At 47.7% G+C, this 25,100-nt stretch overlaps 9 protein-coding genes and 1 non-coding gene across 10 annotated transcripts; 6 read left to right on the top strand and 4 right to left on the bottom strand.

The window, feature by feature from the left end:
* Window positions 1-3,057: 3,057 nt before the first annotated feature.
* Aspvir_009335 (class I SAM-dependent methyltransferase) lies at window positions 3,058-3,960 on the bottom strand (the record flags this gene model as incomplete). The annotated part of the gene is made up of 1 exon (XM_043272482.1): window positions 3,058-3,960. One exon carries the CDS (start codon window positions 3,958-3,960, stop codon window positions 3,058-3,060), a length of 903 nt encoding a protein of 300 aa, XP_043128417.1.
* A 2,936-nt stretch (window positions 3,961-6,896) lies between these two features.
* On the bottom strand, window positions 6,897-8,297 carry Aspvir_009334 (uncharacterized protein; the record flags this gene model as incomplete). Its single annotated transcript, XM_043272481.1, has 3 exons — window positions 6,897-7,004; window positions 7,068-8,147; window positions 8,211-8,297. The coding sequence occupies 3 exons, from the start codon at window positions 8,295-8,297 to the stop codon at window positions 6,897-6,899; spliced, it is 1,275 nt and encodes a 424-aa protein (XP_043128416.1).
* A 416-nt stretch (window positions 8,298-8,713) lies between these two features.
* Window positions 8,714-9,543, top strand: Aspvir_009333 (uncharacterized protein; the record flags this gene model as incomplete). Its single annotated transcript, XM_043272480.1, is given in 2 exon segments — window positions 8,714-9,137; window positions 9,152-9,543. The coding sequence occupies 2 exon segments, from the start codon at window positions 8,714-8,716 to the stop codon at window positions 9,541-9,543; spliced, it is 816 nt and encodes a 271-aa protein (XP_043128415.1).
* Window positions 9,544-9,721: 178 nt separating this feature from the next.
* On the top strand, window positions 9,722-10,721 carry Aspvir_009332 (uncharacterized protein; the record flags this gene model as incomplete). The annotated part of the gene is made up of 3 exons (XM_043272479.1): window positions 9,722-9,725; window positions 9,945-10,023; window positions 10,460-10,721. 3 exons carry the CDS (start codon window positions 9,722-9,724, stop codon window positions 10,719-10,721), a joined length of 345 nt encoding a protein of 114 aa, XP_043128414.1.
* A 638-nt stretch (window positions 10,722-11,359) lies between these two features.
* On the top strand, window positions 11,360-12,247 carry Aspvir_009331 (uncharacterized protein; the record flags this gene model as incomplete). Its single annotated transcript, XM_043272478.1, has 1 exon — window positions 11,360-12,247. The coding sequence occupies one exon, from the start codon at window positions 11,360-11,362 to the stop codon at window positions 12,245-12,247; it is 888 nt and encodes a 295-aa protein (XP_043128413.1).
* Window positions 12,248-12,446: 199 nt separating this feature from the next.
* On the bottom strand, window positions 12,447-14,342 carry Aspvir_009330 (ankyrin repeat domain-containing protein; the record flags this gene model as incomplete). Its single annotated transcript, XM_043272477.1, has 1 exon — window positions 12,447-14,342. The coding sequence occupies one exon, from the start codon at window positions 14,340-14,342 to the stop codon at window positions 12,447-12,449; it is 1,896 nt and encodes a 631-aa protein (XP_043128412.1).
* Window positions 14,343-15,915: 1,573 nt separating this feature from the next.
* On the top strand, window positions 15,916-16,905 carry Aspvir_009329 (putative isopropanol dehydrogenase; the record flags this gene model as incomplete). Its single annotated transcript, XM_043272476.1, has 1 exon — window positions 15,916-16,905. One exon carries the CDS (start codon window positions 15,916-15,918, stop codon window positions 16,903-16,905), a length of 990 nt encoding a protein of 329 aa, XP_043128411.1.
* A 2,022-nt stretch (window positions 16,906-18,927) lies between these two features.
* Window positions 18,928-19,047, top strand: Aspvir_r0019. The gene has a single exon (XR_006253209.1). It is a non-coding gene; the product is annotated as a 5S ribosomal RNA (ribosomal RNA).
* Window positions 19,048-20,971: 1,924 nt separating this feature from the next.
* Aspvir_009328 (uncharacterized protein) lies at window positions 20,972-21,276 on the bottom strand (the record flags this gene model as incomplete). Its single annotated transcript, XM_043272475.1, has 2 exons — window positions 20,972-21,133; window positions 21,211-21,276. The coding sequence occupies 2 exons, from the start codon at window positions 21,274-21,276 to the stop codon at window positions 20,972-20,974; spliced, it is 228 nt and encodes a 75-aa protein (XP_043128410.1).
* A 2,277-nt stretch (window positions 21,277-23,553) lies between these two features.
* Aspvir_009327 (uncharacterized protein) lies at window positions 23,554-24,490 on the top strand (the record flags this gene model as incomplete). Its single annotated transcript, XM_043272474.1, has 2 exons — window positions 23,554-24,388; window positions 24,447-24,490. The coding sequence occupies 2 exons, from the start codon at window positions 23,554-23,556 to the stop codon at window positions 24,488-24,490; spliced, it is 879 nt and encodes a 292-aa protein (XP_043128409.1).
* Between the last annotated feature and the right edge of the window lie 610 nt (window positions 24,491-25,100).

The following is a 25,100-nucleotide window of genomic DNA, read 5'->3' as shown; positions in this document are numbered from 1 at the left end:
CCGCAAGACTGGCCGCCCCAAGACGCCTTATAAGGCAATCAACTATTGTAACGAGTTCAACATCAGTACAGCTATTGAAATTCAGGCAAATCTGTTCAGCCATCAATGGAAGCCAGGCACGCTTTCACTACAGCCATGCGGGAGGGCAAGGTTAAACATAACGATCCAGCGATCTATCCATGGGGATTACAGGGCACCGTCGACAAGCCCTTCAGCGAGATAGACTCGCGATCAATACCTACTTTTCACGAGCTGTTCCACGGACGTATTCTTGTATTATACCACTAAACCACAAGCCCATTTGTTGAGTACAGAGGCAGTCAGTGATTCAAGACATGATTCATAATCTTGTATGAGCGTTGTACAGTTCGCTCTTTGGTAGTAGTGGCTATGACATCTATTATCAAGTGATCAGGATTGTATCACTCCCATTGACACCGCTCTGGCCCTAGTTTGGCGCGTTGGAAGTGGACGTTGGCGATACATTCCGCAATTGTGGTTAAAACGGTCAGCAGGTTGAGCAGCGTGATCGTTGGTGTTGGCACGGCTCCAGGGTTGTCTGGTCTGTCCTAGTGTCGTATAGGATTGCAACCAACCCCTGAAATGGCCGGGATCTTTGCAAGTTTTGTTCTTGTGGCGCTCTCATGCGTTGGTTGGTCGACCGACGCTGAACACAGCGATCCCGTCGGCGGCAAACGAACACAGATTATTCGCTAGGATGCTGGCATCCTTGCCGACGAGTTGGTTTATTCCAGGCCACTATCATCGTGTCTGCTCTACCCCCTTGGCAAATATGTACTGCGAGAGGCATTGTGGTTTCAAAATAGTCCGAATCCATGGACCAAGTGCGGTAAATTTGACCATCTTCTCCTGGTAGTTCTTATACATCATATCGGTCTTTGTCTGCTGTCCTTGAAGTCTACATCCCATAATTGGTTCCTTACACTCTCAACCTCGCCTCTGGAATTCTACAGTATATTCAAATGAGTAATACTACGAACGTTACGATTCATGGCTGGGTCGCGTCATCCTCCGACAGAGGCAGCATTGACATTTTGTGGTCTTGTTGTATAATCATTATCCTTTGCTGTTGGGTATCTGTATATCCGAATGTCGGCTCGCCGACAGATAAATGGTATCACCCGTTCATTGATAAGTTCAACCTCTTCTGCATTGGTCTCTTGGGCCCCGACTTTCTGTTCGGAATTGCCTTCGGCCAGTTCTCCAGCGCAAGAAGAAGTGTGAAGGTACGTAATTCGTCACAGTCTCAGAAGCAAGGCAGTTTCTAACGTATTTTGACTATGGATAGCTTTTCAAGGAAGATAAAGAATTTGAACACAACTTTAAATGGACCTACACCCATGCTTTCTTCGTCGACATGGGCGGAATACACCTGACAAGTCCGGATTTTGTCCAGGGATTCCCGATCAACGCCCAGCAGCTGCATTATTTAATCACTCACGATCATATTGATCTTCCGGATATGGAGAATATGGATATTTTTGAAAGAAATTCAGCGGATACTCTGTCACGGTAGGTGAAGTTCCCTGGGGGTAGAAACACCTTCTGATTATTCTAGATTGATAGTTGTATTTCAAACACTTTGGTTTTTAGTCGGTGAAATTCAAAGGGCTCGCCAAGGCCTGCCCATGACCACGCTTGAATTGACTGCTATTTCGTTTTCAATGGTGATGTTCGCCACGTCTACCGTTTGGTATTTCAAGCCTTCTATAACACGGCCCCGATTCATCCCCACCAAGAATAATAAAACTGTGCAGGATATAAGAAATTCTATGCAAGAGCTTGTCAGTATTTGATCCGAACCTAGCTTGTTTTGGGACTAATAGATACTGTTCACAGACTCACCCAATGCTCCCCGGCCATTGGTATCGGACGCCGCTCGAATTTATTGGCCATGATCGCTTTGGAATTGACGTTCACTGGAGCTACTATACAAGACTTGCTCAGATTATCCATATCCGTATCTTTTCCCGGCCAGTCAAATCTCGACCCTGGGACAGGTTTCCGTCTGATACTTGGCTGTGCCCGGAATTTATATACGCGCCTGTTGCATTCATAATCCTACTAGGGTTCAGTGGTTTGTTCCTAGTAGCGTGGAACTTCCATTTTCCAACAAATACTGAAAAGGTTCTTTGGAGGGTATGCAGTGTGTACCATGCAATTTTCTCAATCTATGGAGGCGTCTACTTTGTGATTGAGATGATTCAAAGTAGACGTCAATCCTCGCGCAGTCATCAACATATTCAGGCCTCTAATTCTCTTCTGGAGTCCCAACATTCCGAAGCTCCCAATATCAAACCTCCAAGAGGTCTTCGCGAAGCTTTGCGCCGGTGCAGAAATATTTCTGCAGATCATGACCCGGAAATGGAACTTCCTCTTCGTGTTAATGTCCCCGTCAGTATATTGTGCATTATTTATGTTTTTGCTCGAGGGTATATCTATATTGAGGATTTCATTTCCCTTCGATCGCAACCATCAGGCGTGTACATTGGTGTCAACAAGTTCATACCCTTCCTGGGGAATTGACAATCATATGGCATGGAGATGAGATTGTTGCTAAGCTTATCACACTAGCCTGCATATCAGAGATCTGCTTTTGATTTATTACACATTGCTGGAAGGACTTGATACCTTGAGCGACCTATGGTTAGCGAAGCCCAAAAGCTGTGTGGTTTTTTTGTAGTCCTTTCTGGAGCAAGATGGAAGCTGCATTTTTAACAAATTCTTCCCCCGAGTCCATCACATGGATATTTTGTTTAATTTTTATTCGCCCCTGCGTATACAGCCTTTTACAAAGGAGAAGCAGTTAACTAAACAGTTCTAGTTAGGGGTGGTGGCCACCCACTGATCGTCGAAACCTTCGGTGCGCCAACAAATACTGAGCCCGTTGGAGTCCCTCCATAGACAAAAGCTTATAGAAAAAGCTATATACTTTCGGCCCCTAAACCAAAAATACATAGAACATGAGCGGTGGCACAGAAGAGAATGGATACACGATCGCTTGACACAGAATATTTGTCGTTAAATACCATAAAATCACCGGTCTTTCACTGCCTCAATGGAGCCGCCTGGTTTCGTAGCTGAGATGGCTAAATACCTCCAGTGATTACGGCCGCGATAGGACTGAACACCCGCGACGGTATTGATGAAAAAATGTTCCAGGCCAAGGAGTGTAACCAGAAGAAAAGGGATATAGGCAAGCAGGTAGAATAACCGTGTCATCGGTCTTATATTGTCCGAGTAGTCCCGGACGACGACATTTGTGAATCCGGCGTCTTCAATCATCTGCTGAAATACGCCTGGATGAGACCGGCTATTTGTCGGCATAGCGGCAATTTCGTTTATTTTGCGCATGAAACGTGCCATTTCCTCAGGGGAGTCGTCTCCCAGCACATGGTCGTACTCAAACAAGGACAAATGGCCACCGGGGCGCAGCACACGGAAGAACTCAGCTAGGACGGCCTCTGGGTCTGTAGCATGAACGAACGTTTCCATTGTGTAAATACCATCGAATGTTTGATCTCCGAACTTTTCTAGATGGTGATAGTCCATTTTCCGAACAGCAACCTGACCTTCTGAAAGACCTGATCGAGCGATATTCCGTCTTGCCTTGTCCAGATGGTGCTGAATGATGTCAATGCCTTGAATTCTGAACCCGTACTTAGTTGCTAGAGTAATAGCAACGTGGCCGACGCCACACCCGGCGTCAAGGACATAGGCGCCAGGTGAGAGATTTAGCGATGCCGCCAACTTGTCTTCCATAGCGCGGAGAGCCTTGCTTATCGGAAATGGCCACCAAGTGTCATTCTCGTAGAATCCAAAATGGCGGGTCCCACCCAAAAGTAGCCGATACCCGATTCTCGATTCAAGGGATTGATAGTAAGACTGTAGCTGTGGGTTACTGTCGATCAGCGGCTCTTGGTCTGGTTCCGGTGCCATGGTTTCGGGGGGTGGAGGAGAGAGAATAATGAGATATTTTTGGCCTGGTTACTATACTGCGTTCAGATGATATTATATATATAAACGAGAAAGAAGCGGCAGAATAGGAAACTTTTTTTCGGTCGTTGAAGTGGGTTGTTAGAGGAAGATTGGAAAGGAGTACGAATGTGTTCCGTCCAAAACTGGAGCCTAAAAGCGCTAACATAGCTCACCACGTGATTCCAACCCAACCTCGGGCTACGTCTTTGAGTCTTGACAGGTCCACAACAGATATAGCAGGCTTGATTTCCGCACTTTATCGTACAATATGATGTTAATCTTGAATCCCTCAGAAGTTTCGTTGGATGGCACATAGTGATGACTGTTGCCTCCTGTACATTGAGTTGTTATCACTATCAGAAGCCAAGGAGTCTTGCACCAAATCGTGTATGGGAAAGTTTCCAGGGGAGGTGAAGCACTCGCCGATACATTGGCCTACGATATAGATAAACATTATTACTTGTCATGATCCCATATTGAGGACTCACGTGACCGTATGCCCGCATGATGTATATGCCTCTATTCCGATCAATTGATCTCGATGATAATTCCTTCTTTGCGCTATGTCTTATTACCAACCCATCAATTAGCTCTCCGATAGCATAACATTATTTAATATATAACAATTGATTGAGGACTCAACTGCGGACCCTTACCGGTTATCCGTTGTTTGACAGCAGTCTTTGTGCGGTTGGTTATCATGACATATTTTTATCTCAGCGGAACATGGTTGACAACCGTTCACGCTATCGTTGGAAAAATAGGAGATAGACTAGCTGAATCTGGTATTGTTTCGAGTTTTTTCTTCCGGTGATGTCCACAGCGATGACTAATTTAACCAAACTGACCACCTTCCTGAATAGTGTACAAGTACCTAGGGAGCATCCCATCAACAGAACAGAATCCGCCGCAGCGAATGCGACCTCGCCTTCCTCGCCATGATAGACAACTGCGCTCCGCGGCCCAGATCCTCGATCATGACATGCGCCAGCCCATGCATGTAGCTCACACTGCGTTCTGTCACGCCACATACTCTGCACATACTGGTCATCTTCATCGAGAAATGTCTCCGTTGATCCGACGTCAATACACGCCGGCGGAAGCCCAGCAACATTCTTTGCTCTGATAGGGGCTGCATACACGCTGATATTGTCACGTCCTCTGCGATCACCTAGATACGCATTCCAATCTGCCATATTTTCCAGATGTCGACGCCAGTGAACTCGTGCGCAGAAAGCGAGTCACTACGATCATCAATCATAGGCTAGAAGAGCGATTGGCCGATCAACAAAGGGCCTTTCCGGTCGCGACATAGCAGCGCCACACCGGCTGCCAGACCATCTCCTGCTGAAAGTCCGTTGATGACAATGCGAGCCGAGTCCATTCCGTGTTCCTTCTACGTGCTCTTGTGCCCAGACCAGGCCGGCGTAGCAATCTTCGCTCGGTGAAGGGTAGAGATGTTTAGGCGCAACTCTGTATTAGATCGTGGTGCAAATGGCGTCATAGTCGCGGAATAATTCGAGCAGGCCGCTTAAGGTGCAGAAGCGATTGCCCAAAATCATGCCTCCACCATGGATGTTGTAGATGGTTGGTCATCTCTGTGGTACAGAGCCTGGCAGACTCTCTCTCTTTGCGGGAAGATCGAGAGGATCAACGTGTTTTGTCCAGGGCCGAGGAAAGTGTGCTCTTTATGAGTGACGCCCGGAAGTAGTATGTGATTGACTCTGACTGGCGTCTGTCCACGTCGGATTAACTCATCATAGTTTGGAAGGAGGGATTCCGGCTCGCGGTCGAATGGTAGCTTTGGTCTTGGAGCCGTCGTGTCTGTATGAAAATTGTTGAAATTGCTATGGGCTAATAGGAGGAAGATGACACAGATAACTATGCTTTTATGGTCATATTCTTTCAGGTGAGTGAATGAGGAGGACAGATGACCGTGAACCTTGGATGTTGACTATTCCCATTGGGCTCTAGAGGTTCTGTTCACCTTGTAGTCATTCCTATGATAATGGCATGAGACCTCGACATTGCAACTATGATAATGCAAGATTCTGAGGGTGATTAATCGCATATATTGACTGTACTACTGTGAAGACATAGGACATATATACCGAATTATGTCTGGCAACCCTTGGCGTTCTCCTTCCGTTCTAGTGCTCCGCCTCCCTCTCGCCGATTTTGCTCACTGAGTAGAACTGATGAACCTGAGCTGGTCAGTGATCATTGCATAATCAAACTGATCCACTCACTGAGCCTGACCGGAGCATCCTGATCTGATTACTGACCGACTACAGAGGTAGATCGGAAATTGGTTATACATTACATCATACACTAGCTTCCAAACACTAGACAGTAATTTGAGGACTGAGAAGCGGTCAATGTCAAAAAGTAGTTTCCAAGATGCCTTCCGCGAGAGCCCGGGGGATTTAGCTATATAATCTTTAGGTTCATACTCATTGTATGGAGTATTGGAAAGAATGCCTATATTAGGTGTTTGTCTTTGGGGTTTCATCTCCTCCATAAATTTAGTATACAGAATGGTTTCAAGATATCTCATGGCTCTACGGAGTATATACTCCAAAGATCAACTGTGAATCACTTCACATGCAGCTAACTTATCCCTAAAGGTTGGGGCAGTAGAGAAGTAAGGGAGCAAATGGGGCCCCTGACCGGATAAAAATCCGACCAACCTGATCTAGTATGTAGCAGGGAGCGCTGGTACATTATCAGTGCAGAACTTAGATAGTGTGGATTCACTATTATCTTTATTTTTAGTGAAACTCTGCACGCGATAGCTAATCCAGGGGTGTATGTCTTGGTTTAATGTTGATGCTTAATCATTCAATAACTGTATTAGTTTGATGAATGAAATGAAATGCATACATCAGGTGATTGCACTAAATATAAACAGTCTCCGAATCTCGATACTTCGGAAACTTTTCACCGGGCTTGATTATCTTGATATGCACCGGAATGTGGGATAACAGCAAAACAGCCCAGAGCGCCTTGCAGTAAAGGTCAGTACGGCAGCCTGAACAGAATGGCGAAGTAATGGACCATCCACTCACCTGGAAGATCGTCTTCACGACGACAACATCTCCACCCTGAATCGCTAATAGCCATGTCTCCCAGCTCTTCCCCAAGAAGCTCTCTGGGCAATGCTTGATCGCCATCGGACTCACCTCATCATATGCTTGCGAGTATCCATCATACGCTACAGAGCCACTGCGCGCAACCTGGCGCAGCAAGTCGCCCCGATTAACCGCCGGGTTCGGGTTTTTCATACCGAAGCGTGCATGAAACGCGTCTTGCACCTCTTGAAGCACCGCTATATCAAGAAAGTCCCATTCGATTCCCTGGAAGCGCCGAGGTTCATGCGCTAGTTGAACAAAGACATCGCGGATGGCATCGGCAGCATTGATAGCATCGGTATCGAGGTATTCGCGCGGGACCTTTCCACATATATCGAAAGAGCGCTTTTCTTCAGCACTGAGGTCCCATTTAAAGGAGTGCTCAGGCCAATCATCCAATGCGCGTACCTCACTCTCGTACTCCCACACCCATTCCGCAATGGTAGTCCACAAACGAGCCCATTCAGCCCAATAGCGTCCTCGGCCGCCTTTCTTCGTTGTCTCGATGGGCTCAGCCACGACTTGGTATTCGGAATTTACAGTTCCTTTCAGCTTGCTGTCGACGTATCGGTACTTTGAATACTCTCCAGGTCGCTGACCGGCATAGGTAAGGTCCATGTATGTCCCTGGGCCACAGGCAAAACTGATAGCGGGACCGATAGCGCAGGGCTGTGTATCAGCTCCCACCATCCCTGAGCGACAAGTGATGTTTGCTGTTCTAAGGAGGCTTATAAAGTCCTTAGGCAGGCCGACGGAGCTAGGATCCGTCTTGATGCAGATAATGGCTGGTTCCTTCAAAGTTGAGCCCTTGTCGGGTGAATTCACGGTACGAATCTCAGCATCGAGCGATCCCTCTTCCTCAGAATAGCGTTTGGTAAAGAAAACATATAGCTGTGACCAATCTTGGTGATCGAAGATGGGGCGGAGGATGTTTGCAAAGAGCACAGTTGACTCATCCCGAGCGGAACGTTCGTTGATAAAGAAGAACTCATTTAGCGAGAAGCCTTCTTTGAATCGCTATTGCCATATCTCAGCTTCTGGACGACAAATTATACGAGTACGGTCAGAAGTGGAATATACCGTGCCAGGCTTCAACCGCTGTTTCGTGTCCCAATCGAATGTTATGGGGCTGCGAAGGTGCAGAGCCAACGGAAGCGAGACATTCATTTGAATGGGATCGTGTGAGATTGGTTATATGACTGTGAGTCTTTCACTAACACTATACTCCGTATATGAGGACTGTCATCAATATGTTAAAACTGATACTTATTCGAGCAGTCATTTCCAGCGGGGGTTCCACAGCTTGTTTGCATCCGAATCTGCCTTATTTCTAATTCAACGGGGCTGGTGTGTTCATGAGGGGCAGTGCTCCCTCCAGAGCGGGATGGCGATATCAAACCAATCATCTTGTTTTGGTTGTATCCTTCTGTAGACTAGTTCTGTTGAATACGAGATGAACCCAAAGTCAAATAAAATAAACGTGTGGATGGAGTCTGGCGACATGGGGGCCGCTGAACACGATTAGGTCCTCCCCGACGTGGTTTTGGCTTGTTTATCCATATCTCAGGCATACATGCGACACTATGATCCCAACAGGACTTGTTCTCGGAGCCGCGTCCCTCGTCACTCTTTTCAAGAGTTGCTTGGATTTGTATGATGCTATCGAATTCGGTAGAAATCTCGGCACAGACTACAAGATACTTGTCACAAAGGTTGGGGTTGAACGTGTTCGCTTAGAACTATGGGGAAGCTTGGTAGGGCTTTATGACTTGCCAAAAGATGAAGACTCTCAGGGAGATGGCATCGCCGAATACTACGATGTGCTAGATTCTCGACTTGTCGATCCGCGCATTGCCAGTGCAGTTGGAGATATTCTGAATCGCATGCGGCGCCTCTTTGAAGATAGTGGATCCCTGGTGACGAAGTACGGGCTACAAGTACTGGCTTCTGATGATCTTGCGGTTCTTACCATCGAGAATCCAGTTAAGATGACATTTAAGAAGACATGTGCCTGTCTACAGGCGTCGGCATCGCGTATTCAGAAGCAAATGCCGCAGCACGGTGGGCGATTAAAGACAAGAAGAAGTTTGAGCGCTTTGTTAATGATTTGCATGACTTTAACAACATCCTGACACTGCATTTTCCGGACGTGGAGGAAAATACACGTACAACCATGATAACCGAGATCAAAGAGTCAACAGATCTTGACAGTCTTCAGCTCGTCGAGGATGCGCTTTCTCACCTGACCGGGGGTGAGGAGCTTTATTATACACTGAAATCACCAGTGCCATCTAGTCAGTCGGCGCCGATTGGTAGACACGGAAGCTATCCGCTCGGTCCACACACCACACAGCCTTGCTGGAAGGTGGGAGTAGTCAGTAGGCAACAAGTACGGTATGGTGTGAGCCGATAGCCTCAGGTGCTCAATTGCGGTGTAAAACATAGAATATGCTCCGTTTCAAGCGGGTACAGACTTCGACACTAACATAAAACGGTACTAGCTGGAGCTCAAGTGATAGAATGACAGAAGCATTGCACTGTTCACTTATCTAGATATGTCCCCATCTCAAAACCTCACCATCTCCCAAAAAATGCGTACGTATCCTTTCCTTGGCAGTGGAGATCTTGGAGCTTACCCTGTGCTTAGCTGTCTTGCTAGCCCCATTGTGTGTTGTCACTTGTGAACTAGTAGTATATCAGATAGTGCTAACATCCAATTTTCCAATCTGCTAACTTACACTTTACCCTCGTTAGAGTCATTACTCCAGTCGAGGTCTACTAACGCTCTCACTATCAAGGACCGTTTCCTTACAGCCTCCATCCACCTTACAATCATGACTCGAGCAATGCGAAAGACCGCGCAGGCGCCTTGTTTGCCAGCCCGGCGAGCAGAGTATTTGGCGTATAAAAGGAAAATCTCCTCTATTGTTGAATTGAGAGTCACTTTTTCACTTATTGCTTCCTTGCCTCTAGGTCCTCTATCTTTCTAACATCTTCAATGGAGTCTTGGATCCTGTTTTTTGTTCTCATCTCGGACATTAGCGCCATTATCATTTGGCTGGGGTCAGAGGAATGGTCACCGCACGCAAGATTGTCTCTTGCTTGCTCGCATTTGGTCTTATTGACCGATGCTGTTCGAACGACAATGTTACAACAGTGAGCTACACACCCATTACAGAGGAATGGGCTAGTCTGGAACCAACCTGACTGTGACCTTTGATATTGTGAGCGACGACTATCTCTCCCTTTACACCAACAACACCCTGGAGAAGCGTACCGGAATCACGGCCGTTGTCGCGGCAGCAACTATCGTGAATTCGATTTTCAAGTGTTATCCTCGCGGCGAACGCAGGTCTTGAGATATACGAGGACATTGTCGCCATCATCAAGAGCAAAACGAATCAGAACTCATGCTCCCTGGTGTATGGCACCGACTCTGACGGCACTTATGTGGAAGGGTATGCTTACGAGGCTACGACGAGTGGTGAGAACTGCGACACGACGGCGGAGAAGAAGACTATCCTTGCGGTAGTGGAGAAGTGTGCCAACAAGCTGAATGCCCAGGGTGCGATTCGGGCTGCTGCACCATAAACCACGGCGGTACATGGACGGGACATCTGCGTTTGACTGCTAGTCCTTCACTTTACCCAGCACACACAGTCCCATGTTGAAGTCCTGCTGCTGTTGCGATGTAGGACATTCAGCAGTATCATATCTCATTTTCGAATTTGTTTCATGCCCCCACAATGTGGCAGTGTGGGAATTGACGGTTCTTTGATTCTTGACGTATTTATACTGATTCGCTCCAACTTGCCCTGGAGGATATTTATATCTTTGTCCAAGTCCGCTAGAGAATAGGAAATTCAAGAAATTTGTCTGAATCAATTGCCGGCACATGTGGCTTGACTACGGTCGTCGTCATGTAGAAAAATCCAGATAAGCAACCAGCCCTGTGGGTCGTTGCCGCGTGGCGGATACGTATGTTCACTCAGGCTACATTTGTCAACTCTGGACGAACTCAGTGGATATTGAGCCTTTTGAAGCCTTGGATGACTGGCAGTATCGACAAAAATAGTCCATGTAGAATCGCAAGAAGAGTAGACTGCGGACGAACATGTGGCAAAAGGCAGAATCCACTTTGATTGGGACCAATTTAAGTGGTTGTTTTCCCACCATTATTGTACCTGAAACCAAATAGAGATTATTGACAAAGTTATCAATCAGTCAATATGCGAGTGACCGTTATATTTGCGTCGTTGATAGCGATCCAGCTGGTGGTCTGTCAATCCAATTTCAAAGGAGCCGGAGAACAAAACCTATCACTGGCAACAAGGATCACGCCTTCACAAGACTCAAATCCCGATGACAGCCGTAACTCGAGGCTGGAAGGACGATTTGGAGAATGGATACTAAAGCGCGATACCACGACAATCACGGATGCAGTTACATCAACCTCCGCTGCCGAGAGTGTGACCTCCGTGACAACGACCAGCCGTTCCGATGCGACGGCGACCTCAGAATCCACGACTGCCTCGAGCACCTCAACAGCGTCTTCATCATTCACAACAACAACTACAGCAGCTACGACAACCTCAACTACAACATCCAGTACCTCCAGCACCACCACCACATCATCCTCATCCACAACAACCACAGCAACAACAACGACGACCTCAACCACCACACCAACCCCCACAGAATCGGCAGAATTAAAAGAATGGAACCACCGTGGGACCATCGCCGCCATCGTCACCTGCAGCATCCTGGGCTCCTTCTTCGTAGGCGCCTGCATCGCCCGATGCTTCCGCAATCGCACCAAGAAACGGCGCATCGAGGCGAGGAAGCAACTCGGCAAGGAATCTTCTCTCTCCATGTTGGCCCTGACCCCCGAGAACGGAAAATCAGCGAGCCAGTTGAAGGTGGATCGTGAGTCGATCATGTTCTGCGACGAGAGGAGGTCACAGCTGGAGAGCGTGCCGTCGTTGTCGGGGCAGTCGTATTGGCAGGGGTCTGTGGCGCATTCGTCCATGCCGTCGGAGGATATGGGTCGGTCGATGAGTAGTGGGAGGCATACGCCGTTGGGTGTGAGGGAGCAGCATGGGACAGCGGAGGTGTAAGAATCATGAGATTGTCCGGTAGCGACGTTGACCTACATGTCTATTTCTATTGTTATGTGAGTTCACCACGGGGGTGTCGTAAAATGACGGATGAGACGCAGACTACGCTTCATGCAGATCTAGAATGATGACATAAAAATACAGTTAGCCAATCCAATCATGTCATAGACTCTTAATCTCCAGACAGCCACCTTGTCAACTACCCGTTGTCAGCCCCCGACTCTTCGCTTCCCGACGATCCGTCGACGACGACAAGACTCATTTCATGAAGGAGTTCCTCGACCTCGACCTCGCCGGCCTTGACTGCCAGATCCAGTGGTGTCCGACCCTTGTGGTCTTTCAATTCAGCTTCTGCGCCGTGCCCCAGGAGAAAGTGCACATCGTCACGTAATCCGGCTTGGGCAGCGATGTGCAGAGCGGTCTGACCGTACATATCTACTGCGTGGATGTTGGCGCCCTTGTTCACCAGCAACCTCATGACATGGTTCTTCGCTTTGACTGCGCGATGCAGCGGAGTCCTCTTGTAGTCGTCCTCCATCTCGAGTTCCGCCCCGTTCTTCAAAAGAAACTCCACCATCTTGCGATGTCCGCGATCTACTGCCTTGTGCAGCGGTGTTTCTCCGCAGTGGTTGGTCACGTTGATATCTGAGTCTTTTTCTAGTAGCAACCCGACGAGTCGTCTGTGCCCTCCTAACACTGCGAGATGAAGGGGTGTATCTCCTGTGCTGTCCGCTGCTTCGGGGTCTGCACCATTGGCCAGGAGCATCTCGACTATCTGGTCGTGTTCGTGAAGCACGGCTAGATGCAGCGGTGTTGTACCATCTTTGGCTGCAGCATTTACCTGTGCACCTCTCTGCAGGAACAGGGCAGTCAGATCCACATCGCCATCCTTCGCTAATATGTGTAGTGTAGTCCTCCCTTTGGTATCTCTCGCGTTGACATTGGCACCTTTCTCAAGCAGCACATTGAGCATTTTCATCCCGCGCTTCGTGCGATCGTATACTACCAACGCCAACAGAAGCGGGAGACCGGACTCTCCGCACGGTGAATCGATGTCGGCGCCCTTCTTGATCAAGTATTTCACTATGTCTGCATGCCCCCTTCTGCCGGCCTGGTACAGCGGTGTGCCGCGTGGCCCCTTTTCGTCATTGGGGGAAGGTTGTGCCTCTCTGTCAGCGCCATGGCGCACAAGCAGTCGGACCACCGGAAGGTGACCATTGTGCGCAGCCCACCACAACGGCGTCCTCCCGACCGCATCGGCAGCATTGATATTGACTCTTCTCGACCCGATCAGTAATCGAACCACCTCTTCGTGTCCTTTCTCCGCAGCCCACAGCAACGGCGTCCGCCCATGATTATCCTTGACATCGGGATCGGCATTCACTTTGAGAAGCTGCACCACAAACGGCTGGTTCCCCTGTTCCACAGCCCAATAGAAGGGAGTCTGGCCATTGACGTCGGGGATGTCGGGATCGATCTCACCGCGCGCGAGTAGACGATTCATAATCCCTTCGTGCCCATTCTTCACAGCCAAGTACAACGGCGTTTGTCCATCGGCACCAGCGGCGTTCGGGTCGACTTCAGCGCGTCCGAGTAAAGCCCCCGCAACCGCCTCGTTTCCATTCTTGACAGCCCAGTATAGCGGCGTTTGCCCAGCAGCGTCTGGCGTGTTCGCATTGAGATCCGCGCGGGCGAGTAATTGTTCGATAATACCCTGGTTTCCGCTCTTCACAGCCGCGTACAAGGGTGTCTCTCCTCTGGCATCGGGAATATTCGGGTCGACATTTTCAAGGGCGAGTAATTTCCCCACAACGCCTGCGTGTCCATTTTTGACTGCCCAACACAGCGGCGATTGGCCTGTTTTAGCATCCACCGCATTCACATCTACTGCCTCAGTCTCGAGCAAAATTTGGAGAACGCTCTCATGTCCACCTTCCGCGGCTAGGGAGACTGCATTCCGACCATCTTCGTCCTTGAAGTCGAGACGCACACCTGGAGTGCTGAGGAGGAGTTTGACGATCGTATCGTAGCCCTTGCTTGCGGCGAGAAAGAGCGCGACTTCCAACTTGCCTGGTATGACCTTTTCTTCCGTCATCTCGACAACGCAGTGTTATCGTCTGCTCATAAGTGACCATCACTTTGTCGTCAGATAAGTTAGGAGTAGGAAAAAAGGCACGTAGAGTGGAAAGCGATGACAACATAAATCACGTTTCTTCGCAGACCCGCATCTTTGTGCCGCGACGTGGGGGGCTTTCACTGGTCACTATAGATGCAAAAATCCGGCAGGATTTCAAGTAAGGTGACCATTGTTCCCGACTTGGTAAGTCGTCATACGTCGTTGTCTGTTGTCTTTCGGGCCTTCGGGTTCATTGGGCTGCATGGTTTCACGAATGTTCCGGTATTCATTCGTCGAGCTTACCCTGTACTCTGTTGTTGGTCCGAATCGGGGAACCCTGTCCATGGCGTCGTACGACGGTCAATCCGTGGATGGTGAGATGGCATGATGGGTAGGGATCGTGCCTGACGAGCCCTAGGTCCACTATATGATCAATCTGGCAACAATTCGAGAGACCATGCCCTCTATCTACATACCCTGTTAAATACTGTCTCAAGATCTATGTGGAATTACCCCGCAGTCTGGGAGGATGAGGGGCAGATGACGCTATCCCGCTTAAGGACATCTCCCAACAAGGCAAGTCTGTTTAGTACGGAGTACGGACATATCCTGATCATGTCTTGATAATACTATGGGTGCCAAGGTTATAAACGTAGACCCCCCCGTTATCCTTTTGAATGGTGTGCCAAGCACAGTGGCAAATAAACATTCAATCTTCGGGCATCCACACAATCTTGAACCTCTGCACCTCTGACCCATTTTCCTCTTCCAGATATAGCTCATTCATTTCTCCTTTTGCAGTCCAAGCCAGGTTTTTGTTTGGGATCTTGATCGCAAATTTGTCATAAGCCCAATTTTATTTGTTCTGTATAGTGTAACCCTCCTCGCCTTGTTCAACAATCCATGTCTGGTTTGGCCCGTATCGCGGCATAGTTTCGAGGAGTCGGTCGAAGGGGGAAAGCAGGCATGAATCCTTTTCGTACTTGCAACATTTCATTTAGAAATCTGCCCCTCATCAGCAAGTCCAAAATTGTGGCATGCGCCACCGTTCTACATACGAGGTGCTGCCAGGAAGCACAACCTACCAGCTTGATTGATTGTAAAAATACCCGATCATTGGCCATTGCCCGCAAGCTCGTGTTCAATATAGCGTCCTTGTGCGTGAGCCACGTCTCGTATTATGCTCATTAACGCCGGTGATAAACACCTTGAGGCCAGGTCGGACTTAGGGCGGCGAATCGACTGCCTTGGCGTACAAACGGAGATGCCAACCGTAGATAAGCCTTTGATAATCCGGTCAGTAAATGCACGAGGATATATTGAATACGAGCACACATATTCGTTTGAAAGTCAAAAGGAGATATCATGTCTGCTCCGAACACGATTCATGGCGTTAGTCCACGCCCTTTGAAGATAAGCGGTCTCACTTCGACTGAACCAGCCAAAGTCCGATAACCCCATCTGAGTAGCTTATAAGATGCATTCTTGTGCCAGATATACACCTCACAATCCATCACAAAGACATCTCTCCTAGCATTCCATTACTTTCAAAATGACCACTCACCAAGCCATCATCCTCTCTGAAATCAACTCACCACTCACCCTGGCCACAGTCCCAACACCCACCCCTCAATCCGGCCAAGTCCTCATCAAGGTCCTCGCCAGCCCTATCCTCGCATATTACCGCGCAATACTCACTGGCAAGCTCCCCTACCCACTCCCCTTCCCCTTCACCCCCGGCGCATCCCCAATCGGCCGCATCGAGGTCCTCGGATCCGACACAACGACCCTCAAACCCGGCCAACTAGTCTACGTCGACCTTAACGTACGCGCCCGCGATGACCCTCTCAAAGAACAAGGCACCGCCATCCTGCAAGGTCTCTTCGGCGGCATAACGCCCCAAGCGCGCATCCTATCCGAAAACGACTGGCGCCATGGCTCGTGGGCAGAGAAACAGATCGTCCCGCTGGAGAACGTGCATGTTCTCGATGAGTCGCTTCTGCTCCAGCAGATGGGCTATTCCCCGGCCCGCCTGACCTGGATCAACACCCTCCTTGTTCCGTATGGCGGACTGCTCTCCGGGGCACTGCAGCCGGGCGAGACCGTGATTGTGTGTTTTGCGACGGGGCATTTCGGTGGTGCTGCAATTGATGTGGCGCTTGCCATGGGGGCGGGGAGGGTTGTTGCTGTAGGACGACGGATGAGTTCCCTGGAGAAGATCCAGGATGGCTATCCAAAGGGAAAGGTAGTCGGCGTTGCGACGGAAAGTGTCGATGAGACTTCCTTGAAAGATGCGCTGAGGAAAGCGACACCGCGCGGACTTGGTGCGGATCTGTTCCTTGATCTCACTCCAGCATCTGCTGCAGAGGGGCAGAAATGGATACACGTCCCTTCTGCTATATCGGCGTTGAAGGCCAACGGTCGCGCGGTTCTTATGGGTGGAGCTTCGGATTCGGTCACCTTGTCTTATTCTGAGCTCATGACGCGTAATATCACGGTGAAGGGAACTTTATGTTCGACGGAACTGCTCCTGCGAAGTTGATCCGGCTCATCGAGATGGGGAACCTGTCGTTGTCCAGATTCCACAACATTGAATTTGATTTCAAGGATTACGAAAGGGCGATTGACGAGGCTACGACGAAGACTTCTGGTGACTGCGGAGTGGTCCTGGTCCACAAAGAATAGTCTGGAGCAGTGCAGTGACGGGTGGCAAAGATACTTCGTCCCTCGTTCAGGAACCCGAAATATACGCTTGTGGATTCATTTACTGCTTCATGTCGTTCTGAAATGGGAAAGGCTTCAATTTACTATCGGTTCGCTCGCAGAATAATTTAGCAAATATTTTATTGTAGACAAACGTGGCTGAGTTGATTCTTCACGCATATCCATTGTTCCCGTAGCATCTAGCCAGACACCGTACGACTGGCAGAGCTGCGAACGGCCAGAGACGACCTGCTGATCATAGATACACTGAGATCAGAACTTCCTCAGACTCAAGGTGATACTACTCCAGTCTCGCAGCTTGTATTCGCGCCTCCAGGTCATCCTGTCCGACCCGTGACATTCGTCGCCATCGTGAAGGCCAGGTCCACCGACCTATTTGTAGAATCCTCGTTAGATTCCTCCATGGATATGCAGTATGACCGTCGCGTCTTACGTCGTTTTCGAACAAGCTTGAGAGCGAAGAAATATTCTCTCAGCGTCTTCGGGCGGTATTCCGGGAACAAGCGATCAAGTATCCTGTCGAGTCTAGGTTTCAACAGACACATCAGTCCTGTACCGGGAGAGGAGGAGGATGAGGAGGAGCTTACTCCGGTCGGATAACCCGCGCAATCCAACAAGCGAGAAGAACGGCAGCTAGGACGAAGGCGGAAAATAGTGCCCAGTGAGACATGACGGGCGAGAGTGCTCAGATGAGGCGTGCGAGGTGATACGTCGAGGTGATGATGTGACAGCCGATCAACAGTGCAACGCAATAAAAGTACGCCCTTGATTAGATCTGAAATTTGAAGGTGAGGCGGGTTGATGGTGCTTCAGCTGGGGAAGGAGCGAGTCAATATGCAAATTGAGTAAAATGAAAACAGGAAGAGGAGGAGGAGGGACGGAGTAGTGTACGAACATTGTCCATCCTGAATTAGTAGTAGTCAGTGAGGCCATAGTGGCTATTGTGCTTTATTGACATGGTTGAGGTAGTGAATATCCACATCGTCAGATTGGATGCAACCTGGCTTCGTTTTGATAAGTCCTGACTCCATGTTCGGGTCCAATCCATTAGAGCTGCAGTCTAATATAAGCTCTACTTGATTACTCTACGCCACGGCGATGATCAAAAGATATCTTCACTTATTGATCCTCATACTGTTCTCACTTTATTTTCAGGATGGGGCTTTTGCTCAGATAATTATTCCAGGGCAGAGCATCGAAGACCTATCAGACATTAGCATATCTCTCTCCCACACTCAAAGTTCAATACTTCCCGTAAATATTCTACATGCTCTTGCCTTCAAGCTGGCCCCTATATAGCCTCCTGCAGCTTCTCTACAGACTTCACAGCTGCTTTGGCGACACCTACTATGGGATTGCAAAATGTAAGATTCTTTCTTTGTAAACTCTGGAGTACATATATGGACCAGAGACTACAATTAAGAGCCTACGGACGTCTATCTTCCCTGAACAGCCAATGTCAACAAGACGAAGCCAAGAGCTTGCATCTCCGGAGTCCGGATTACTACAATGGCCTGCAGCAAATGCTAGCCAACATTGGCATCCTTCCCAGCGGGCTAACCGTTCATACTGAGAATCGATCCCCAGCATTCAAAAGAGCGAAATGTCATCCCCTCCAGATCGGACAATCTGCCACCACTATACCAGGACTTGTGTTGGGAATATGTTTAGGATAAAGCAATAGGTAATCACCTGAATTCAGCAGCCCCTGAACTACCCAGCGTCCAAAATCTATATTGACGATCCGTGAGTGAGGTAAAAGGAAGTCATGACCAGCTTCCGGAGTTATAGGTGCATCCCCGACATGCTCTTTATCATATTGGATTCTTGGAATCCTAGCACATACGACCATAGGGTGTGGAAAACAGGGCTTCCCGTCCGCTCAGCCATACTTAAGCCACTCGCCGGCCGGTTAGTAGTTGGGTGGGTGACCACCAGTGAATCCCGGCTGTTGTATGTTTTTGTTTTTGTTTTTGCTATATCTTGATGCTTTTGATGGCCTTGACGGAAGTGATTGGCCATTCTGGCTGCAGGTCCAACTAATACAGACCACAATCTCTTTGTTTCAACCTGTCTTCGGCCCAAAGTGATGTGATATTTTACGATATCTTCGCGGCGCATCAGTCGACAGCCTCCGACCCCCCTATTCTGGTCAAATGAAGACAATTTGATTCAGAGGGACACGTGCTGCGCTCAGCAATGCAACGACAACATTGACACCGAGTCGACTTCCGGAAATTCAATCAACGCCCAGTCAAGAATGAACTCTTCGGTTGGACGATCCCGCCGGGTCCCCGTGCGGTACAAGCCGCTACCAGCGAACACGGGACCGAGAACATAAGACTGGTTCATAAGGGAGCTCTCAAGGTAGTCGCGGTCGTAGTGAAATAATCCTTTATGCATGTGTGCCAGAGTCTCTCTCCGCGCCTATGCATAAATAGGCTTAGTAGCCAGGCTGGTATAGTGTTCTAGGCTTCTAGCCCTATAACCTTAAATTTAGACATCCAGCACTCCTCCCCCCTAACCTAATCTTAAACTTACCTAAGGATAGGTTTGGAAGGATAATGTTAACTATTAGAGTTGCATAACCGAACTGCTAAAATCGAATCCAACCCTCACCGAACCCGCAGCAGTGAGGGTTTGGTGCCTAGCCTAGGGAATTGCACCGGTTTCAGTTTCCCTAGGGTGAAACTAATTTGAGTTTAGTTAAAACCATTAGTTATGGTTTTTAAGGATTTATTAGATTAATGGAATGGAAACCTTACATACTAAATTTTTGCTGCGACTTCGCTGTAGACTCTAGCGTTATCTTTACTTAGGTGATTACACATTTAAACCTACATCACTCCATTCATATTTGGAAAGTAGCTCTGCCATCGTCCTAGAGATCGAAAGCTGAAAGTCAACTGAAGTTTACCTGAGATAGGAACCGTCTGACCTGGCACTGCACACTTGACCATCGACTTTGTAGCTTGAATGAACTTAATGAATATGTACATGATTGAGTTTAAAGCCCAATCTTCTACATACGACCATAGGGTGTGGAGAACAGGGCTTCCCAATCTGGGCAGTAGGCCTTAGGTAAGTATTAGATATAGTCTAGGGACTATATCACCTCATTCCTAAAGTAGTTGACTAGCAGAGAACCGCAGAGACGGATCCCAGGGTCTGACAAAAGGAATGCGGGGATGCCAAGGAGTTGATATTGGTTATATGAAGTGCTGTCAATATATACATGTTGATATATCATGTATATTCAGAGTGTTTAACTGCTTCTCCGATATTGGATATCCGTGTGCAGCCATATCTGTCGGAAAAGATGAGATACAGCAACAACCGCAGCTCTCAGGAAACAGAAGTCATTCAGATAAATTATTACTACCTTAGTGTTATGTGTACTTGGTTGGAGTAATCATGTCATCCGTATTTCAGTAAGCTAAAAGGGTGTCTTGAGAACCAAGTGCCATGGTGGCGAATAAATATGGTCAGCATCCTGTAGACCTGTACAGATTATTTCTTCCATTCTTAGGAATGCACCGTCCGGATGTATAATTTTGAGAACATTTTGGAGATGTTGTTTACATTGAGATGTTGGGATTTTACTACACACAGCCCTGAATACTAGACTTAGACTATTTTAACCATGGAATAAGCAGTATACTGAACTGAATTATCAATAGCTTCAAGCTGAGAGAGAGTGACATGAAAGCTCAGATACATTCCTATAGAACCTGATTGATTCGCTCCAAGTGTTGAACTTGAGACTCATTCCAAGAACCCAAACATCAAATAAACGAATCCTATATTTTAACTAATTCTCTATGGCACACATTGCCTGATGTGCTCCTGGGCTGTACCATGACTGGGTTAGAAACCAACTCATATTAGTCGTCCATGTTCTCGGTCATGAAGCGATCGGGCTTGTCGGGTCCATAAAGCCAGCCAACGATAGGATCAAGATAGAACTTCTGGTCGACAGACGCATCATCCTGGCTGCTCTGGATTTCAGTAGCAGATATATCACGCTTTCCAGGGACCATGTTTGCCTAAAACAAGAACACATCCTAGTGGTTAGCTTGAACGATGCCAGTATGTTCTGTACCACAAGGAAAAGAGTGCTCACATTACTCATTAGAATGGCCAAGGCACTGCTTGCCAGAAGGAGGAGTGTGGCTGCAGAGTACTTCATGATGCTTAGGACTGTGATGCAAGTTGACCGGAGATGATAAAACAGGCTTATACTGGATTAGGAGAGGGAGGAAGAATGATGATGATGATGATGGATAGAGAGGACAATGGAAATACCGCGATTTTATACCTTTCAGCTCCTTTATGACACCATTCTCTCCAGCGCGTATTGCGTCTATGCGTATTTACTTTCTAGGTACATGGTAGGACTTGCGACGTTGTAGCACAGCAGAACTCCCAGGTTGCACGTATATTGTTACATACCATAGAATCTGGGATAATAGCTATCCCCGAGGATTTGTCAAGTCCAGCTGGTGGAACTAGTGGACGTCTCTTATGTAGTCTTGTATATCATGAGTTTCTGCCACTGTGTCATGATGAATAATGAAGGGTATAAATAGAATAACAAATAATCCTCTCATGGCTGAATTAATTCTCCTAGTTTATACTAATTAGCTTATTTTCCACTCCTTTATCCATATCCAAAGCATTAAACAGTTATGCCAGATTACAGCCCAATCATCAAGGAGCTCTGCGACCAGCTGCTCTAGGAGGTAAATGACCGCAAGCAGACCATTAAAAACACTTATAAATGGGATATCCCTGAGCTGGATAAGTACAGCATCATCTCAGCCACAGGTTTCCTTGACTTTGCCAACTGGCTGATCCAAGGCTAGGTTCCGACTAAGTTAACTAAAGGCTGGGATATTTACTACATCCTTTATATCTTCTACTTTATCCTTTTACAGGAGCCATCAGGTGGTTATTAGACCAAAATCCACCCCCTTAGTATTAACAAGCCGCGGAAACCCGTTTTAGATTGGGTGATCCAATTCGCCGAACAAATTAGATGTAGTATAAATGAGCCTAGGTTTTACTGGGGACATCAGGTACTAAACCTGAAGGGAAACCCAACACGAACACCTGCCTCTCGGGTCCGCATTCATAATCATGGTTCACCGGATTCCGGATCCACACACGGCTTAACAAGTTACAACCTGATACAGTCTGCGACAAGAGTCTAGACTTTGGGGGAAAGAGTGCGTTCCGCGACGAATACTGAGGGACTGAGACGGGAGAGGAGAGAGAAGCGAAAAGTGCTGGAGCTGTGGTGCCTGCCTTCATACCCTTCGGTTTCCACTCATCAGATCGCTCAAAACTAATCGGTCTGTCTCTACATAGTTTCCCAGCGTCAACAGTTCATTCAAAGGTGCGGGGAGAAAACGTCTTCCGCCTTGCAGCACAGTCTGGGTCCTTGCCTATCTTGTTTGCAGGGTTGAATGTAGAGAAGACAGAGAGGGAAAGTTTTGAACAACAACATCTACCTTATTTTTAACGTCATATGGCGGAACTTGAGAAATACACTCTGCAAATAAATAAAATAGGTCCAAGCTTTTAGCGGTAGCGTGATTTCATTGGGGAGGATAGTGTGGCATAAGAAGCATGAGGCCCTCACTTTAGAACTACACCTTCGGCTTTTATGGTTGTTGAGGCAGGAAGTTGTTAAACATCGCATTTCATATAGTGTTTTGGGAGTGATGGGTCATAGGTGGCGACACCGGTGACGGCGGTGAGTTACCGGGCTGAGTTTGTAATTGATGATGTGGAAAACAGTTTGTATGAGGCTTTAAGCGCATAGTGCACAAATCTGCTGCAAGTCTACAGAGATTAGACTTTCCAAGTCCTGCCTGTTTAATATAAATGCCTCATGGGCGACCATAGAATCCTTGGTGCTAAGTCCGAACCATTTTGTCGAGCCCAGCTAGTCCCGCGAGCCAGGCCAAAAGAGGAGAAAGTGTCATCAAACCTGACGTAGGCGTGGCGCGGGGATGGTTGGATTCCCTAGCTAGGAAGCCGAACCAGCGGTGAAGATAGGGGCAGAGGGCTGACTCAGCTAGTAGAGGTCACGTGACCCTACGACAAAATCTCTGGCGTCTACAACTCCAGGAGGCAGGCAGGGTGTATTTAGCTCAGAGAGTCAGAAGGCTAGGCTGGAAATGGGAAAAAAGTCATCATACTAGGTTGTGGGTCTGATAATAGAAAGGTGAAGGAAACTAGGCCTCAATAATCTTCAGAAGTCCAGTGCTTTGAAATACAAACCCAGGTGCTTTGAAATGCAAAGCAAGATTCTGTGAACCCAGGGCTAGAAGTTGAAAGCCAAAAAAAAAGATAAATAGTTCACTGATGCTCTTAAAAGCTGAATCCTAAACTCATCAAAGCCATTTCTATTCAAATCATTACCAAGTTTTAAACTGCCAAAGTTTTCTATTCAATCATAATGTCCCGCTACGCAGAAGCTCATTTAAACCCTGCTGGCCCTGGTGATGCTCGTCCAACAGCTCTCCAGATCATCAAGGATGAAGCAGTGGAGGGCAAGCTAGTCGGGAAGGTGATCGTCATCACAGGCACTTCGTCTGGAATAGGGATTGAGACAGCTCGCGCTCTCTCTTTAACTGGAGCAAGGCTATTCCTGACAGCACGAGATCTGGATAAAGCCAAGTCTGCTCTGGACGGAATCCTCGAACGAGATCGCGTTGAACTTGTCGAGATGGACAATACTTCCTTGAGCAGCGTGCGTGCTGCCGCGAAAGCCATTCTCCAGAAGTCGAACGGTCAAGTCAACATCTTAGTTAATAACGCCGGCATCATGGCCCTGCCCAAGTTGGAGTACACCAAAGACGGCTTTGAAATGCAGTTTGGAGTCAACCACCTCGCCCATTTCCTACTCTTTGAGCTCTTGAAGCCAGCTCTCCTTGCCAGCGCTAGCCCTGAATTCTCATCTCGAGTCGTCAACGTCTCTTCTTCTGCCCATCATGTAGCCTCGATCAATGAATCAGGCAACTACAATTTTGAGAAGACTGAATACAACGACTGGGTTTCATACGGACAATCAAAGACCGCCAATATCTATATGGCCAACGAGATCGAGCGGCGCTACAGTTCGCGAGGACTCCATGCTACCAGCGTCCATCCTGGAATGATTTCAACGGCACTTATGCAGCATATGGACCCTGCAATGGTGGAAGCATTAAAAAAAGATGAAAAGCTGTATAACATGATGAAGTCGCCAGAGCAGGGAGCTGCAACGACGGTGTGGGCTGCAATTGGCAGAGGTAAGACCCGGTCGGGACATGCAATATAGTAAGCACTGTGTGGAACTGGTTGCATCAGGTACGGCGATTGCAGACTCTCCCACGCCAAATGGGGTAATCTAAGTGGATCTTATCCACTTCCTAGGATTACTCCGGCTAGACTGGCTGTGGGGTGGATATGGGTTGACCCACAGCATGTCTGATCCAACCCATGTGGATTATAGGTAAACCACCAGGTATCTCACCCACCCCTTATATCCACAGGGGCTCAACTATGGATACCATGGATATCCATACTATCTAGTCAGGTGACCTCTAGTATTTAGATTACCCCCTATTTTTTTAGTATTCTAGCCACATCACTAGGATATCTATATATTTAATAAGTAATATAAGAATAGATTAGTATAAATATTATATATTACCTATTATATAAGCTAAAATAGGCTTATATAGGGGAGTAGGGGTCCCCCCTAAGCTTAGGTTGAAAGGTGGTGCAGAGATATATATATCTTACCCTTACTATCCTAACTACTATCCTCTAAAATCTAAAGACTACTATAACTCTAGCCTTTCTTAGTAGATCTAATATTTATTTTATATATAGATAGATAGGATTATTCTCTATCTATATATATAAAAATATCCCTCTATCTAGGCCTAGATCTAGTTAGATAAGCTTATTAGTTTAAGAGACCCTAGATCACATATACCCAATGGTTTAACCCATATC

The sequence above is a fragment of the Aspergillus viridinutans genome (genome assembly GCF_018404265.1).
Source record: "Aspergillus viridinutans IFM 47045 DNA, scaffold_8, whole genome shotgun sequence".
Taxonomy (NCBI): Eukaryota; Fungi; Ascomycota; class Eurotiomycetes; order Eurotiales; family Aspergillaceae; genus Aspergillus; species Aspergillus viridinutans.
Note: the sequence above shows the minus strand (reverse complement) of the source record. Positions and strands in the feature narration are given on the sequence as shown.